Below are 16455 nucleotides of genomic sequence, written 5' to 3' on the forward strand. Positions count from 1 at the left end.
GGATGTCAGCAAGCTGTCCGTTGGTACTGACATGTGCCACGACTACCTTGCCATCTTTGACACACTCAAGAAGGAAATGAAACCTCGTGTCGATATGCTTATTGCGGTCGTGATGTACTGGGTTCTTGCATAGTTCAATCGCCGATTTGTTGTTTACCAGTAGTTTGACTTCACAAGGCTTGGTGCCTTTTAAATTTCCAAGCAATTGGCTAAGCTACATTCCTTGACATGCCGCCGTCGCCGCTGTAATGTATTCAGCCTCACACGATGAAAACGCAACAATTTTCTGCTTCCGTGATGCCCATGTGATGAGGCTTGCACCAAGGAAGAACACCATTCCAATGGTGCTCTTGCGGTCATCTAAGTTGCCGACCAAGTCGCTGTCACTAAACCCGACCAACTCGAGCTCCGGCTTGATGTGCCTCTTGTAGTAACACCCAAAATCGGCTGTGCCATTCACGTATCTCAGTATGTTTTTGACGGCTGCCATATGCTGCATCGTAGGTGCCTCCATGTACCGACTAGCAATACCTACGGCATAGGCGATATCCGGTCTGGTGTCCACTAGATATCGTAGACTCCCGACTATGCTGCAATATTTGGTGGCATCAACTGCGGTGCTACCATCTTTTCTTCTCAACTACAATCTATTCTCCATCAGGGTTAAGCATGGATTACAGTCAGCCATGCCAGAAAGCTTCAATATTTTGTACACATAGCTGCTTTGGCACAATGTGATCATGTCATCATTTTGCTTAACCTTAATTACCAAGTAATAAGTTAAAAGACCAAGATCACTCATGCTGAATAGCTTCTGCATCTGATCCTTAATTAATGGTGTCATCGACGCATGAGCCTGTGATGATCAGATCGTCAACGTATACTCCTACAAGCAGCAACATGTCACCCTTTGTTCTCCTGTACACTGCATGCTCCAAAGGACTTCTCTCGAAACCAAGAAAAGTCAAAGAACTGTTGAGCTTGGAATTCCACGAATGCAGTGCTTGCCGCAGACCATACAAAGCCTTACATAGCTTGAGTACCATGTGTTTATGCTTGCCTTCGACGTAACAAGGAGGTTGCTGTACTTACACCTCCTCGGCAAGCTCACCATTTAAAAATGCGGATTTGACGTCCATATGATGAACTTGCCAACCGCCGTGAGCTGCTAGTGTAATCAACAATCACAGGATGATGTATTTAGATCTGTCGTTGATCGTCCTAACGAGCCTCATCAATTGTTGGAGTCGTATTGACGATGTTAACCGAAGCACCTGCTACATGATCAATGGTATACCCAACTGTGAAAGAATTTTCACCGCCGTTAATGGATTCAGTTAAGGTTGATGCCCAATCCCATTTCTTTTCCTCCTGAAACACGACATCTCGTGTTACATATAGCTTCTTTGCTTTGGGGTCGTAGATGCGATAGGCTTTGGATCCTTCTTCGTAACCGAGAAACATCATCGGCATTGATCTGTCCGACAGCTTTGTGACACCGGGGCCAACCTTCTTCACGTGTACAACGCAACCGAATACGAGGAAGTAGTGCACACTTGGCTTTTTTCCGTACCACGCCTCATAAGGTGTTTTCCCATCGAGGCTTCACGTCGGCAATCGGTTTAGAATGTGCACTACAGTCTTCACAGCCTCGCCCCAGAACGCAGTTGGCACACACATGCTTTTCAATAGACTCCGGGCCCCAGAACGCCTCATCCTTGGACTTGAGCACCTCGATCCACATATATCTAATGTGATCATCAATGATCAAAAGAAAATAACATTTACCTCCTGGTCTTGCCGGTATGATCGGGCCGCACAGATCACCGTGTGCTAACTCCAGTGCGTGCTCGGTGCGATACGTCATAGCATGAGGAAACGGCATGCGATGTTGCTTACCAAGCATGCATCCGCTACAAAGTTGCTCGACTTGGTTGATGATGGGAATACCTTTCACCATCTGCTTGGCGCTCAAGTCATGCAGTGCGCGAAAGTTGAGATGACCATAGCATGCATGCCAACGCCACGTCACTTCATTTACTTTTGTTAGCAAGCACACAAGTGAGGCCAAGTTCAAGGATAAAGTGTACAATCTATTCTTGGAACGTAGACTTGTGCAAGTAGCTTTCGCTCATGATCATAAATTGACAGCTCCCCGTGCTTGATGACAATCTTGCATCCGCTCTCATCAAACTGGCCCAAGCTGATGATGTTGCTGCAAAGCCGAGGTATGAAATACACCTCAGTAAGCACCCTATGTTCCTCGTTTTGACATCAAAACATAACAGCGCCTTTTCCGCAGATTTCCACGACCGAGCCATCTCCGAACTTCACCGTGCCTTTAATTGAATCATCAAGTGACGTGAACATCCCCTTGACTTCGGTCATATGGTTGCTAGCTCCCGTATTGAAGTACCACACATAACTGCTAGCATCTACGGGAAACACTTTCTCCTCATTAAGAAACACCATCTCCGACGCATCTTCAGTCACTTGGACGAGATCACAATGCTTAGCTATTAACAACGTCGATGCGTTGTCTTGCACTTGCGTAAGGTTCGCCACCTCCTTGCGTTCGCGGCGTAGTTTTCAACATTCCTTCGAGAAATGGCCGTAGATGTTACAGTTGAAACACTTAACCTTGGTCACGGCTGCCTGCTGTCCTGCCGCGGCCACGGCCATGTTGCTTGCCATGATGACGATTATCACCACCATTGCTGCTTCCTTTGTCTCCACCAGAAGAACCATCCCCGTGTTATCTCTTTTTCAGGTGAACAAATCGCTCCTCCTTAGTGAAGAACAGTTTACTGTTCGTGCCACCGTTGTCGCTGCCGAGCTCGTAGCGTTCCTCAACAGCTTTGAGCCGTCCTGTGAGTTCCTCCATGGTGAGCGTTTTAAGATCGACGAGTGTCTCAATGGAGATTGCAACTTGCATGTACCTCGGAGGAACGACACGAAGGAACTTCTTCACAACCCTCTCATCGTCGATATTGTCACCCAAGATTCTCAAATTATTTACTAAACCAGTGAGCCGCATGGCGAAGTCCTCGACCGTTTCACCATCCTTGAACCTGATGGACTCGAATCAGCATGCAACGTCTACGATTTTGCTTCTCGCGCACGCTCGGCACCGATTCGCATGGTCTTCATAGCATCCCATGCTTGCTTGGCCGTATCCTTGACGGCGAGAGTCGACAGCATCTCGGATGACATGGCCCAAAGGATGGCAGATAATGCCATCCGGTTGTCCCGGTAGTCAGCGTTTCTGGGTTTGATTGCGTTTCATAGTCCTTGTGCCTGCAAGTTCATCCTCATCAGGAGAGACCACTCACCATAATTCGTACGGGTCAACATTGGATAAACCACTGTGCCCCCAGTCTCCTTCACCACTCGCTGCACCACAACATTGTGGCCGTCGTTGCCACTTCTGCCACTACCATCACCTTGGTTGTGGAACCTAGGTACAGAAGAAGATCTTGAAAGGGAACCAGCTCCATGCTCTGACATTTCAGTAGGATCAAACTTAGCACCGTCTCTGATACCACTTATAGGTAACAAATTGGAGCTTCGTCCACCTGCAGGAAACAAATCAGAGCTTCGTCCACCTGTAGGAAACAAATCGGAGCTTCATCTATGGTTTCATATTTGTTTTCATGCAACGTGAGACAATGAGAATTTTTTGTGCTGTAAAAGTTACAGTTTTTCTGATTTTTTTCTTTCTTTATATAAACATCCAGTCACTACAAACAAAGAGAAAACAACGTGGGATAACAAGCGTGCCCGACTCTTGAGTCATGACATGCTTTGACCGCGTCGACCATGAACGTGTCTTAACAGACTCATTCAAACATTTTTATGCACACAAACTCATGCATGCATGCACACTCATGCATGCACACAAATTCATGCATGCACGCACACTCATGCATGCACACAAACTCATGTAGAAAAGATAAAATAAAAGTAACTGATTACTACAACATGATTAATTTTAACACCCCAGTTTCCTTAATACAACAACTACCCATTTTGACAAGCATGAACATGGCCATCCCGATCACTGAAGATATCCATCACTCTCAAAATCACATGGCATGGTTCTCCCTTATTACCATCCTTTCTGGGCAAACCTTAGAGACTTTGCTATTGGAGGAGTTGTCTAAAACACTGGGCACTAATTGATTATCCAAAATAACAACATTCTCGAGTAATCAATTTGTGATTTCTTTCAAGTTGGAGAAAATGGCATGCGCAGATGAAGAGCTTAGCCTTTTCCATATATGTAGGAAATATGGACCCTATTCCATCAAATTGGAAGCTTCGACATTGATGTTCGGCACGGTGGGTTCGCTACTAGTCTCTGCATGCTGGATTAAACTCATCAACCTACTGCTTCACTACTAGAACCATTCCTCCATTATGAAGATGGTGAGCTCGATTGGTGATCTTATAGCAGTGTAGAACTCATCAAAAGTCTCTCTAGGGAAAGCATGTGTGCTGATGTGATTTCACTCTATATCCACTATCCCCTACGAATTGGATCCTATTATTGGCATGGGACGTTAAGGGTGTTCATTGATAGTTTCAGTCTTGAAGATCAGTAACCCAAAATTACAACGATGGAATCGGCCAAACATACAACTTCCACAAAGTCACCTTCTAACTCCAATGTTCAACATGACCCCAAAGTGGCCGACTCCTCGTCAGTGCTACCAGACAAATATAAAGCCACACTATTTCATTCGCATGAGCTGAGAATAACGGTGCCTTATTAGAGCTAGTAGTTGAGCCAAGCTCCTACCAACTAGGTCCACCGAATCTAGAGAACAAGTTGTCATTTGAGTCTTGATCCCGTAACTCAACAATTGAGCCCCGTTCCCGCTATTCAACAGTTGAACCTTACTCGCATTGCATTGCGGCACCAACAAGCCATGTTGGACTGTTGGTCCATCGCAGACCCAGCTTCAAACTACTGGATAAAACTATTGCGGAATTTTTATAACGCAAGTATATGCTATTGTAAATAAGTAATATAATGATAAGAGAGTATCATCTCATGAGGACTGAGTTTATTAACTACCAAAAGTACTTTAACAGTAATTCTACTTGATTAATGAAATTAAAAATATTTAATTTTGAAAGATCTAATTTGAGGACTAGAGAGAGATAGTTAGACGAGGAGAAATCAATGCTCAGAGATTCTAGGGTTTCATAGTTCACCTAGACTAATTCCACCTAGATCGTCTAGCTTAATCAATCAATGTTTATTTCTTATGTTGTCATCAAATTTCTCTAAATTATCTATTGATCTTTCTCAGACATCAATAGCATATTCCATTATATAAGTTAACATCATCTCTGAGATAACTATGAATCTAAGGAACTCGTTAAACTCTAGAAATTTAAAATGATGCATACAATCTCATAAATGTCTCTATCTTATAATTATTGTATGATATTTCAATCAAGACCTAATTTAATTACCACATCTCGGTCTCCAATCGAATTACCAATCATGAAATTGTTGATCAAGTAATCACAAGCATGAAACATAGATTAAAATATCAAACATAATCTTGAAACAAGCATCAATTAAATTAAACAAAGACGAATCTAGGTTTTCATAGCCTGGCTACATCGTGGCTCTAGAAAAAGGAATTTAGAACATGATAATTGCAAAGCTCGGCATATTAATAAGGTTCATAATCAAATAAATAAATAATAACTAAAAACTAAATCTTGACGATGAATCCTTTTTCATCTCAGACCCTAGCCCTTTTATAACTTGAAATCAGGGTAGCGCCAAGGCGCTATACTTTCTGTTTTGCACCTTTTAATGTTATAGCGCGTAGGCATCAGATATAGTATTTTGCCTATTCAATCCTCATTGAAACTTGATCCTCTTTTCTCCAATTTTGTGCTTTTGATGTGTTCTTCCTTCAAATAATTCTTGTTCTTTCCTACAGTGCAATAACAATAAGATTAGGAATAAAATTGATTCAAAATAATTCATATTTATTTCATCATGAGTTAAATAAAGTTTATATATTGAGTGAAAATTATACTCATCAAAAGCGCACCTCTTGAGAGGAAAGTGTCTAGGTTAACCATCAACAACACCAAGTACATAACTAAACCTGCAGTGTCGAACCTCATCAAAACCGCGTTGACGTAACTACCAAGTGTTGTTGAAACCATTTCTTCACCAAGATGTGTGACTAGTCAAAACCATGTTGGTGTTCATGAACAATCATTAATTAGACTAATCAAGATTGTAATCTGGTTAATCTTGGTCAAATGGAACATCTTAATTGTAATATGATTAATTGAAATCAAGTTCCCCTTCCAAGCTATACCTCTTGTAAGTTGGTTGCACCTACTATTGAGGTCCAAACCCAACCAAGTGTTGATCATATCAAGAATTAGACCCATTCTAGCGAGGCTCAAACTCAAGAGTTTTCTGAGAAGTCCCATCCCAAGGTTAACCAAACCCAACCTCTTGGAATCCCTCTTATCTTCCTTTGGATTCTAACCTAATAGTTCGGCCTTGCACCTTTATGCTCAACTAGGCCAAGACACCCAATGCTGATTCCTTCCTTTTATCTCATATTGTTTTATAGTAGGCCCTTGTTGGCCTAACTCTGAGCCCATCTTAGACCTTCTCCTTTGATTATGGGCCCAACATCGCCTCCTTGGAAGGGCCAATTGCCCTTTCCTAGTCATTCGTGCTTGTATTTATTTCAGACTCTCCCTCTTGCCCCACAAAGAAAGGTCTGACTTTTATCCTCATCGAGGCTCCTCCAATAATCAAAGACTGTCACGCCCCATCCCGTAGGATTGGCACACGACAACCGCCGTGATAACTCGAGGAGGGACACACACACACCACTCTAGCCTCAAGTCACCGCAAGGCTAACAATTTTTCTAGAATTAGACAATTTTATACACAATATCACAGACACGGGTCATACAAAATAAGGAACATGATAAGCACAACGAAAGAAAAACTTCCATAAACATGATGGTAGAATTCCAAGCACTACAAAAGTTAAGATTTTTAGTCACAACTTTTTTATGTCACTCAATTATTTTGCCACAAATATTAGGGTTTTTGTCTCAAAAAAGTAATTGACACTATTGTTTAACTTAATTGTGATAACTTATGTTTCTGTCACTATTATAGTGATAATTGTGATAATTTAGTATATGTCACAATTAAATTGTCACTATTAATATATTAACAGTGGCAAAATTTCTTCTATGTCCAATATTCGTTACTAAAATCATACAAATTTTATGTCAAAAATTTTTTGATGAGAATGATGTGTAATCGTGACAAGAAATATTGTCGTCACTATAATTTTTTATTTATTGTGACGAAAGTGTTCTCCATCACTCAACATATATTTTTGGGAAAAGTACAAAAAAAACCCATGTGGTTTCCGAGTTTTGCAAAATAAGGAATGAAGAATTTTTTTTTCGATTCTATGATATGTGGTTTCCCGATTTGCAAAAAGGGAAAAAAACCGTTAACTGCGTTAACTTTTTCCAGCTTTTGATGAGGGGCAAAATTGTCTATTTATGTAAAAAAATCACTATGTGGCTTAAAAACAAGATTTTTTTCAACATGATTTTTGTTTGATTTTTTTGGAATTTAAGTTTTTTTCTTGTTTAGTGAAATTTTTGGAAGAGAAATAAATTTAAAAAAAATATTTTTTTATGTCATATAAGTTGATTTTTTTAAATAAAATGACGATTTTTGCCCTTGTGAGTTAACACCGTTAATTGCTTGATAACGGTTTTTTTCCCTTTTTGCAAACTCGGGAAACCACACATCATAGAATCGAAAAAAAAATTCCTCATTCCTTATTTTGCAAAACTCGGAAACCACATGGGTTTTTTTTGTACTTTTCCCTATATTTTTTGTTACAACAATTTTGTCACAAACTTCAATCATTTTGTGCCCACTAAATATTGCCACAAAAATTAAAATTCTTAACAATATTATTGGGTTTTTTATGCTAAAAAAATTAATTGACACAATAGTTTGGATTAGTTGTGACATCTAATTATTTTGTCACTATTACAATTTCAATTGTGACAATTTAGTATCTATCACAATTATACATCTAACCTTTTGTGTTGATAATTTTGGATACAAAAAAAAATTCAAATACATAGTATATATGGCTGTAAAATTATATTGTCAATAAAATAATAAAAACTCTATTTTTTCCTACCCAATCTCAAAGGTTATATATAGATTTTTTAAGTAATTATAAATTAAATTTAAAAGATTTTTAAAATTAAAATTTAACATGATTTTATCAAACAAAATTATTATTTATAAATACTTCAAAAATAACCTATTAGATACTAAAATAATTTGTTCTATTAAGCCAAAACATTAATCTATTAAAACATTTAAAAGTAACTATGGCAAAATACTAAATCATCATCATCATCGCATTGGTGTAGCCCCTGTATCTACAATGCGAAGAAGAATATTTAATATTTAATATATATATATATATATATATATATTCATCAATCATTTACCGAATAAACAACTAGTTTTCACATAAAAATACCAAAAGTAACAAAAAAAAATAGTATAAATATAAGCTTTCTTCAACCTAGTTTTAATATACCAAGTAAATTATGCTTGTACTACAAGAATTACAACATTATGATTTTTTTTTTGTAACCATCAATCATTTTGTCACAAATATAAAAAAAATTAATTAACACTATTGTTTAAGGTAATTGTGATGATTACTTTTTTGTCACTAAAAGTATTATAATTGTGACGATTTAAGATCTCTCACAATTACATTGTCACTATTAATATACCTATAGTGTCGTAAATAATATTTTCATTTGTTGTGAAGAAAGTGTTCTTCACCATTGATCATTTTATTTTTTGTGAAGACATTTTTTGTCACAAAAAATTCAACTATAGATATCTACAAATATTTACAAATATTTTCACAAAAAGCCCTAAAGTATGTTTAACATATTAATTTTAGGATCAAATTCGATATGTGTGTGTCTATATATATATATATAAACATTTTTTAAAAGAAAACCTATTCAAATTTAAAAAACATTTGTAAAATTATGATATAAAAATTGATGTAAAAAAAAATATTCTCCAAATTCATTGTTTTGAAAGTTGTTATTGTTTACCCAATCCTCAAAATTGATATTTTAAGAGATAGAAAACAAGCTTTTAATTTAGATTATACCTAGGATTTATCGTATTAGAGAAAGATTTTAAAAATTAAAATTAAATAGAGATTTACCAAATCTTTCAAAACAAAATCTAGATAATATAATTTTTTAAAAAAAATTAAAAAGAGTGATGCCTCAAGAAATTATGTGTCTATGGAGATCGATGGCAATGGTTTGGCTTCATTTGATTCGGAGAATCAAAGTAACTTAACTACCTCTTGATGTAAAGGTACATGTTATTGATGACTACAAGATTTGTTTATTTTTCTTTTCTTAAAATTTTTTTGCTTAGTTTATGCAATGGATAAGAGATAATTATTTTTTTACTTTATCTTTTTTAATCTTTAAAGTTAGGTTTATTGAATTTTTTTCAATAATGATTGTTTATTAGAGTTTTTTTCGATACTTTGAATCTTAGGTTCAGGTTCATCATAGGAATTTGTTATTTAGATTTTGAGTATGCGATTTATATTTATATATATTTTTTTTGATGATTTTTTATCTATTGAAAATTACAAAAGCCAAATGCAACATAGAACTTGTCTCAATTGAGAAAAAATAATGATATGAAAGTTGTAATTAAATTAGAACTTTTTAATTCTTAAAATTATTTCATTAGATTCTTATTTTTTTTCGTAAATGTGCAAAAATAAGCATCAAGGAAAGAGAATAATATTAAAGTCCTAACAAAGGAGTCAAATTCTAGCAGAAGTTGAGGCTGAAAAGTAAAAGAGAAGATTCAAATGCATAAAAGAGTACTTCATTTCCAAATTTAGGATAATTTTATAATTTTTGTTTTTTTAAGGATAATTTTATAATTATATTTTGGATATTAAAATTTCCAATTTTATATATTCAAAATTTGAATTTTGTATATTTTGATGATATTTATTTATTTATTTATTTTCATATAATATTAAATACTTTATTTGCTTGTGTGACAATATTTTTGCTACTAAAAATTTATCTTGACAAAAATATCTAAAATATAACTTTATGTTTATCAAAAATAACTTATCATATTAGTGACAAAATTAGTGTGACATAATTTTTATTTTAGTGACAACATTATTTTTAAATTAATAATTTTATTTGTGAGAATATAAACACATAACAATATCTCAAAGTAACATTAGTGACAAAGTATTGGTCACCAATAAAAATATTACTATTGACAAAAACATTTAATCACTATTGTATTTTTTCTGAGACAACAATATTGTTACAATAAAATAGATTATTATGACGGTTTTTCCATCACAATTTAGCATTTTTCTGTATCAACAAAATTGACACAACTGAACAAATTATTGTGAACACTTTATTTGTCACAATTAAAAGTTTTTTGTGTCAACAAAATTGACATAAATAAATAAAGTTATTGTAGCCACATCGCTTTGTCACAAATATTAAATTTGTTAATGTGTATTAGCATCGGAGGTATTTGTGACGGGAGGTGATGACGACTTCTAAAATTTACTACTATTACTAATTGTGACTAAAATTATTGCTTGTAGGGATAACTTTTGTTATCACTAAAAATACAATTTTTTGTAGTGAAAGACATATAAGTATGCAAGAAATACAATGACACCCCCTTAAGTGTGTATACCGCAAGTGCACTGGTTGTCGAAGTAATAAAGTACCCTGGTGAGTGGGTAGTCGTATCCACAGGGAATAGTGCTCAGAAACACAAGTATTGCTATTTAACTATAGTGAAGATGATTCAAGAGTGGTGTGAACAATATCAATGCAAATAAAAATAAAGCAAAGAAAAAAAGAGACGCAATAGAAATAAAGAGAGACAATCGATAGAAAATGAGGCACCCGGACATTGCTCACCCTAGGACTATTGTTTCAAGTGCAAGACCCCTTATTATGCCTCCCAACTGATGTCTAATGAGTCGTGGAAATCCTAAGACACACGGTCCCAAACCTAAGGTCAACCTTGACTAACCCTCACACTATGCCCCAACGGAAAGGGATACTCTTAACGCCTTACACTGTGTGGGGTTGCATGAAGATTTGGGGACTCCATGTGATAAACCCTATTCTCTAATATAGATCTAACCCTTTGGTCCAAGCGAAAGACCCCTAGTCACAATTAAGCCCCAGTACTAAGGATTACTTCAACACTTCACTTTGTTGCTCGCAAAATAAAGCCCCAGTGGAGTTTGTCTCTTAGCACTTCACTCTATTGTGACCACAAAGAACTCTTAGAACGTGGAGGTAGGATAAATCACATCGAAAGAGAAAGGGGACGTTCCGCTATCTCTCGACCCTCTCTAACCTAGCTTTGTCTAACACTCATGGTGTGTCACTCATCCACAAGGATTACCAAGATAGATTCTTAACCCTAGTGTCACTCTAAAAGAAAATCAATTCAACAAGCATTCAAGGTTGGAACTCATTTAAAAACAACAATTAAAGAAACATAATGAAAGGTCAATGAAACAAATTTATCCTAGGGTTTACAAGTCTAAGCACCCACTAGGGGTTTAGCTCTCTATGGAGCAAGATACAATCAATAATGAAATCGAATATAAAAGCATGCAATTCATAAGTAAAACCCCTTTGTAGTCTGTATCGATGATCTTGTGGAGTTGTCTTGTCTTCTCCAAGGGTTTCCTCATTAAGCCTAGGGCATACCTCGCCGAATCAATGCCGACGAAAGCTCCACCAATAACTATCTTCCGAAGGAACGCGGTGTCGAAGGCCGTAGAACCTAGCCAAAGCCTCTCCAAATCCTAGCCGTGAGAGCCTCCAAAGATGGGGAAAAGATGAGAAAAAGATTCTTCAAAACGTCTGAAATTACGACTTCTATAGGGATGGAATCGGGCATCCACACGGGCGTGTGGAATTTCCACACGCCCGAGTGAATTTTCCAGAAGTATGTTTTCTGTGAGCTGTGAACAGTAACTACTACAACGATTTTGCTGCAGTAACTGCTACAGTACTCCGCTAAAATACTCTCGAATCCACACTTTTCATTGAGGCCACATGAATGGGCACATATCGATACGGTAGATCGCTTCGCGTCTTCAACTAAACTACATTGACGAAGATCTTGCTAATCTTGCATAAGTCAGAACACATGAGTGTGACTGCCTTTGTGCCCCTCCAAATTGTATATTCGCTCGAGCACAATGGAGGTTGGCACACACTCACATGTCTTTGATCACAACTTGTGTCTTCACGTTTGTTCACTCCAAGACTTCATCGACAAATGCATCCACGATCTACATTTGATTCCTTTCTTCCACAATTATCTTCACAACCCTACATGCACAAAAGAAACACATATACACACGAATAAGTGATAAATTCTGAGAAAAGTAATGCTCAATGTAAGAAAAGAATACTTTATATTACTAATACACAAGCACTTATTATACAAAGACATAGTTAAAGATACTAGTGGATCCATTCTCCTTATACAATGCAATATATTCAAAAACAAATATACATCAAGACACAAGGTGGAGGTGGATGAAAACTAGCAGTGTCAAGCACTTCACCTCGCCACGACACCGTTAAAACACTATAGCTTGGAAAGAGGGGAGATGGGCGAGTCACTAAAGTCACTCAGTGAGTGGATTAGCAAAATTCCAAAAAGATATGAAACCACAATATTTAAATCCAGATAAATAATCTTTTACAAATACATACATATATATATATATATATATAACTCCAAAACATTTCATATATAATCATATCAACATACGAATATATGGTTGCAAAATGAGCATAAGAATAAATCTAATTAGTTAAAGCTTCCAACAATTAGCAATAACAATTTTGGTTTAAGAACAACCTTTAAAAGATATCATAACGAATCACATCACAAAATCATTAACAATATGTAATTCGATATTAAGAAACTGAATAAAAACTTAAAAGTTCACAATTTAAAGATCCATTTCAAGAAATCATGGTTTCTCAAACAATAGCCTCAAAATCCTCTCTGTCATTATCCGCGTCCAATTAAGTTGAAACCTGCCAAGGTCTAAATATTCTTGATGTTGGCCCACTGAGGCCCCATGTGGTGATCTCTGGGTTCTCAGTATATTATCCCGTCCGGACTTCTACGAACCACCCAAATCGTGTACTAAACATGAACCAAGTCCACCACACCGTCTCCCATTAGGTTGGACCTTGAGGACTCTCTACTACGGTGGTGTGTAAAAGAACCTCATTACCATCAAAACCATACCCCATCTGACATCAAGACTATAGCCCAACACTTTCGTGTATATGTCCAGACCGGCGGGCGTTCGAATACTACAATTCAAGTTCAAACATATCAAAGTGTCCAACTTTAGGACAAGCATTCGCATTTCAAGATCAAAAGTCATTATCAAAACAATAAATGTCAAAAGCACGAGTATGCTAGGGAGGCCCCGATCACCAACATCAAACCAAATCCAATATATATATATATATACATATATAGTTATAGTTCAAAATACCTCAAGTCAAGTTTTTCACATTTAAAAGTTTAACCACTAAAGTCAATGGTTCAATGTCCCACATTAATAATGTTTTACAAAATCAAATGTATTCATCAAATCATTCAATGTACCCACAAACACGAAACATAAGTTTATTTGCACTCACAAGAATAATATAGTTGCAAGTAACCAACACTTCTAAATACGAAATACGGTTATGAACATATAAAACTTATAGAGAAAATCAATCAAACTAAATTTTTTTAAACATGAAAGAATGATAAAGATTGTTATGAGGATTTACAAATATCATAAGCAAATACATGAACCCTTTTAAATCTAGAAGAACCTTGTGTTAAAGTCAACATTTACATGCCCAGGTAATTTATATAAATATTCAATAAAATAATAAACTATTTTAAACCATTCCAAACAATGCTTTAAATATGATAAAGCCAAGAACAATTTAATCAAATGATTAAAAGTATTCAAAATCCTAGTAGAGCCATATATTTCAAAAAAATCCACTCACAAACTTTAGGAGGTTAAACTCCACAAGAGTGCTACTCCTCTGTCAGCTCCTTGCCGCGAGTTAAGTTTCACCATCTAAGACCACACCAACATAATGTAAAGAATTCAATAAAAGAATGGTTGAAGACAAGATGAAATGCCAGGATGCATTATAACCCTAACAATGTAATGCAAGTCTAATTGAGGCTTGGGGAGGGCTCAAACTTGAGTTCAATGAGTTCTAAGGAATTTCCATGGAAATTAACTCTATTCTAAACCAAGGAAACAAGAGAAAGAAGCAAGGTTCACCGATGTTATAGTAAAGCTACAGTGGCCGTGATTTCTAGCAAAATAAAGGTCCATGGATTCAACAAGATTGAGGAACAACAAGGAGATACATACTCTCCATCCACTTCTAACACTCAACTTACAAAAATAGAGACAAAAAAAAATCAAGCTCTCATGCTCATACACCATAAACATAGGTCGAGAAATCAAAATACAAACAAAAGCATGGAGAACAAGAAGAAGGAAGATGTACCTTGATAATTTTGACGAAGTGTGGGAGATGATGAATGAACCTTCAAACCCAAGGGTAATGGAGGAGATAAGAGATTTGGTTTTTCTCATCCAATGAAGATGAAGAAAAAGATGAAATGATGAACGGTAAAGGAAAGGGTAAAGAAGAAAGAGTTAAGGATTAATAAATAATCAAAATGGCCATGTTTCATGGCCTAGAAAAACCCTTACATGGGCGTGTATCACATCTACACAGGGGTGTATCACCATGTGTAATTGCTACAGTAACATGATGCATTGTTCCTATTACAGTACTTTCTGCATTCCAGAAAGTTACATGGGAAATCACACAATTACACGGCGGTGTAGTTCTTAGAATTTTTTCAGAGAGTTACACAGGAAGGTACATGCCCATGCAATTCTCTAGCCTTAAACTTTGCCAAAAAAAATATATAGAAATGACCATTCTATGACCGTGTACTCCTCAAACCAAATAAAACTCTACAGAGCACACCCATAATGGAAAACAATAACGACCAAAAGTCCTTAATATTACAAAGACCTTCCTTCAAACTATGAGTGGAAATGGGATATGGGTAAATGGAAGTTAGTTCCCTGTAAACAGAGCACTCTGGTGTCTCTCATTAGTTCTCACTCCTCACCTTGCAATTCCCTAGCTTCTACTGGGGACTCTTTGGATTCACCATTAAACAAGGTTGATTATGGAAGTGATGATGAGGAGCCCATCCACAATAAATTCATGGAGTTTGCGCATTACCTCAAGGTCAATGCTTTGACCTCTCCATCCTCTTTTTAACAACCTGCCCCTGATTCTCTTGCAACCACTTGTAGAAGTAATCGGTTTAGAAAACTATCTTCATGTTGGAATGAAGAAATTGGCTTCTTAATGGAGCTACCCAAATCAATAAGAAAGGAGAGCATATAGATCCAATAGCACCAGTGACCAAAAAACCAAAGTTGGAAGATGTTCCTTTCATCAGGAGGAATCTCAGCTTCGTTAGGCCCTTGGCTTCTACTGAAGAAGCCCCATGTTGTTAATCAAGTAATCAAGACCATGGAGCTCCTTGAAGTTCTACTTAGTTGTCCTTCATGTTCCTATTTGGTTTTATAATTTTTATCCACTTCGGGTGGATAGAGTGCTCCCATTGTGTTTTATTTGGGTTTTGGGCTTCTTCCTTTATATGGGTTCTCTTCCGTTTATCATTGTCATCTTTCAGTATTGTAATCCTTATTTATTTTTCCTCTAATATATTGTGGTTTATCCACTTTCTCAAAAACAACAACAACAACAACAACAACAACAACAACAACAACAACAACAACAACAACAACAACAACAACAACAACAACAATAATAATAATAAAATGATTGATTGTAAAATTTAACACTATGCATTACTATCTTAAGTGCATCAAATAGACTTGTGCCTTGTTGAGTCATGCGCTAATTAATTTATTGGACAAGTTTGAGCTTTGTTTAATATCTCAATATGAAAATAATGTATGTACAACTGTCCCCACCTAGCTTGGGTGACAATATTTGTGAAAACTTAAATGTTGCCTCTAGGGCAAAATTTTTGCTACTGTTGTTTATGTCAGAAAAGGTTAAAACTTATAATTCTCTTGCATGCTTTTAATTTTGGACTTTCTTCTATGCGTGTTTCTTGAGTTTTGGTTTAAGAAACATCTGCACATTTGTTTCATTTATTCCCAAATA

General features: G+C 36.3%; 1 protein-coding gene across 1 annotated transcript; it reads right to left on the bottom strand.

Moving 5' to 3' along the window:
- Positions 1–214: 214 nt before the first annotated feature.
- Positions 215–820, bottom strand: LOC120265241 (uncharacterized mitochondrial protein AtMg00810-like). Its single transcript, XM_039273122.1, has 2 exons — positions 679–820; positions 215–531 (listed from the first exon to the last, which is right to left on the bottom strand). Exons 1-2 carry the CDS (start codon positions 818–820, stop codon positions 215–217), a joined length of 459 nt encoding a protein of 152 aa, XP_039129056.1.
- Positions 821–16455: the final 15635 nt, after the last annotated feature.

The sequence above is a fragment of the Dioscorea cayenensis genome, chromosome 7, assembly GCF_009730915.1.
Source record: "Dioscorea cayenensis subsp. rotundata cultivar TDr96_F1 chromosome 7, TDr96_F1_v2_PseudoChromosome.rev07_lg8_w22 25.fasta, whole genome shotgun sequence".
Taxonomy (NCBI): Eukaryota; Viridiplantae; Streptophyta; class Magnoliopsida; order Dioscoreales; family Dioscoreaceae; genus Dioscorea; species Dioscorea cayenensis.

Bases quoted from the DNA above. Each gene is read 5' to 3' on its own strand.
- LOC120265241 (XM_039273122.1), bottom strand. From the start codon at position 820: ATGCAGAAGCTATTCAGCATGAGTGATCTTGGTCTTTTAACTTATTAC. The intron at 532-678 runs GTAATCCATGCT...CCTATGCCGTAG, and splicing joins GCTTTCTGGCATGGCTGACT to GTATTGCTAGTCGGTACATG.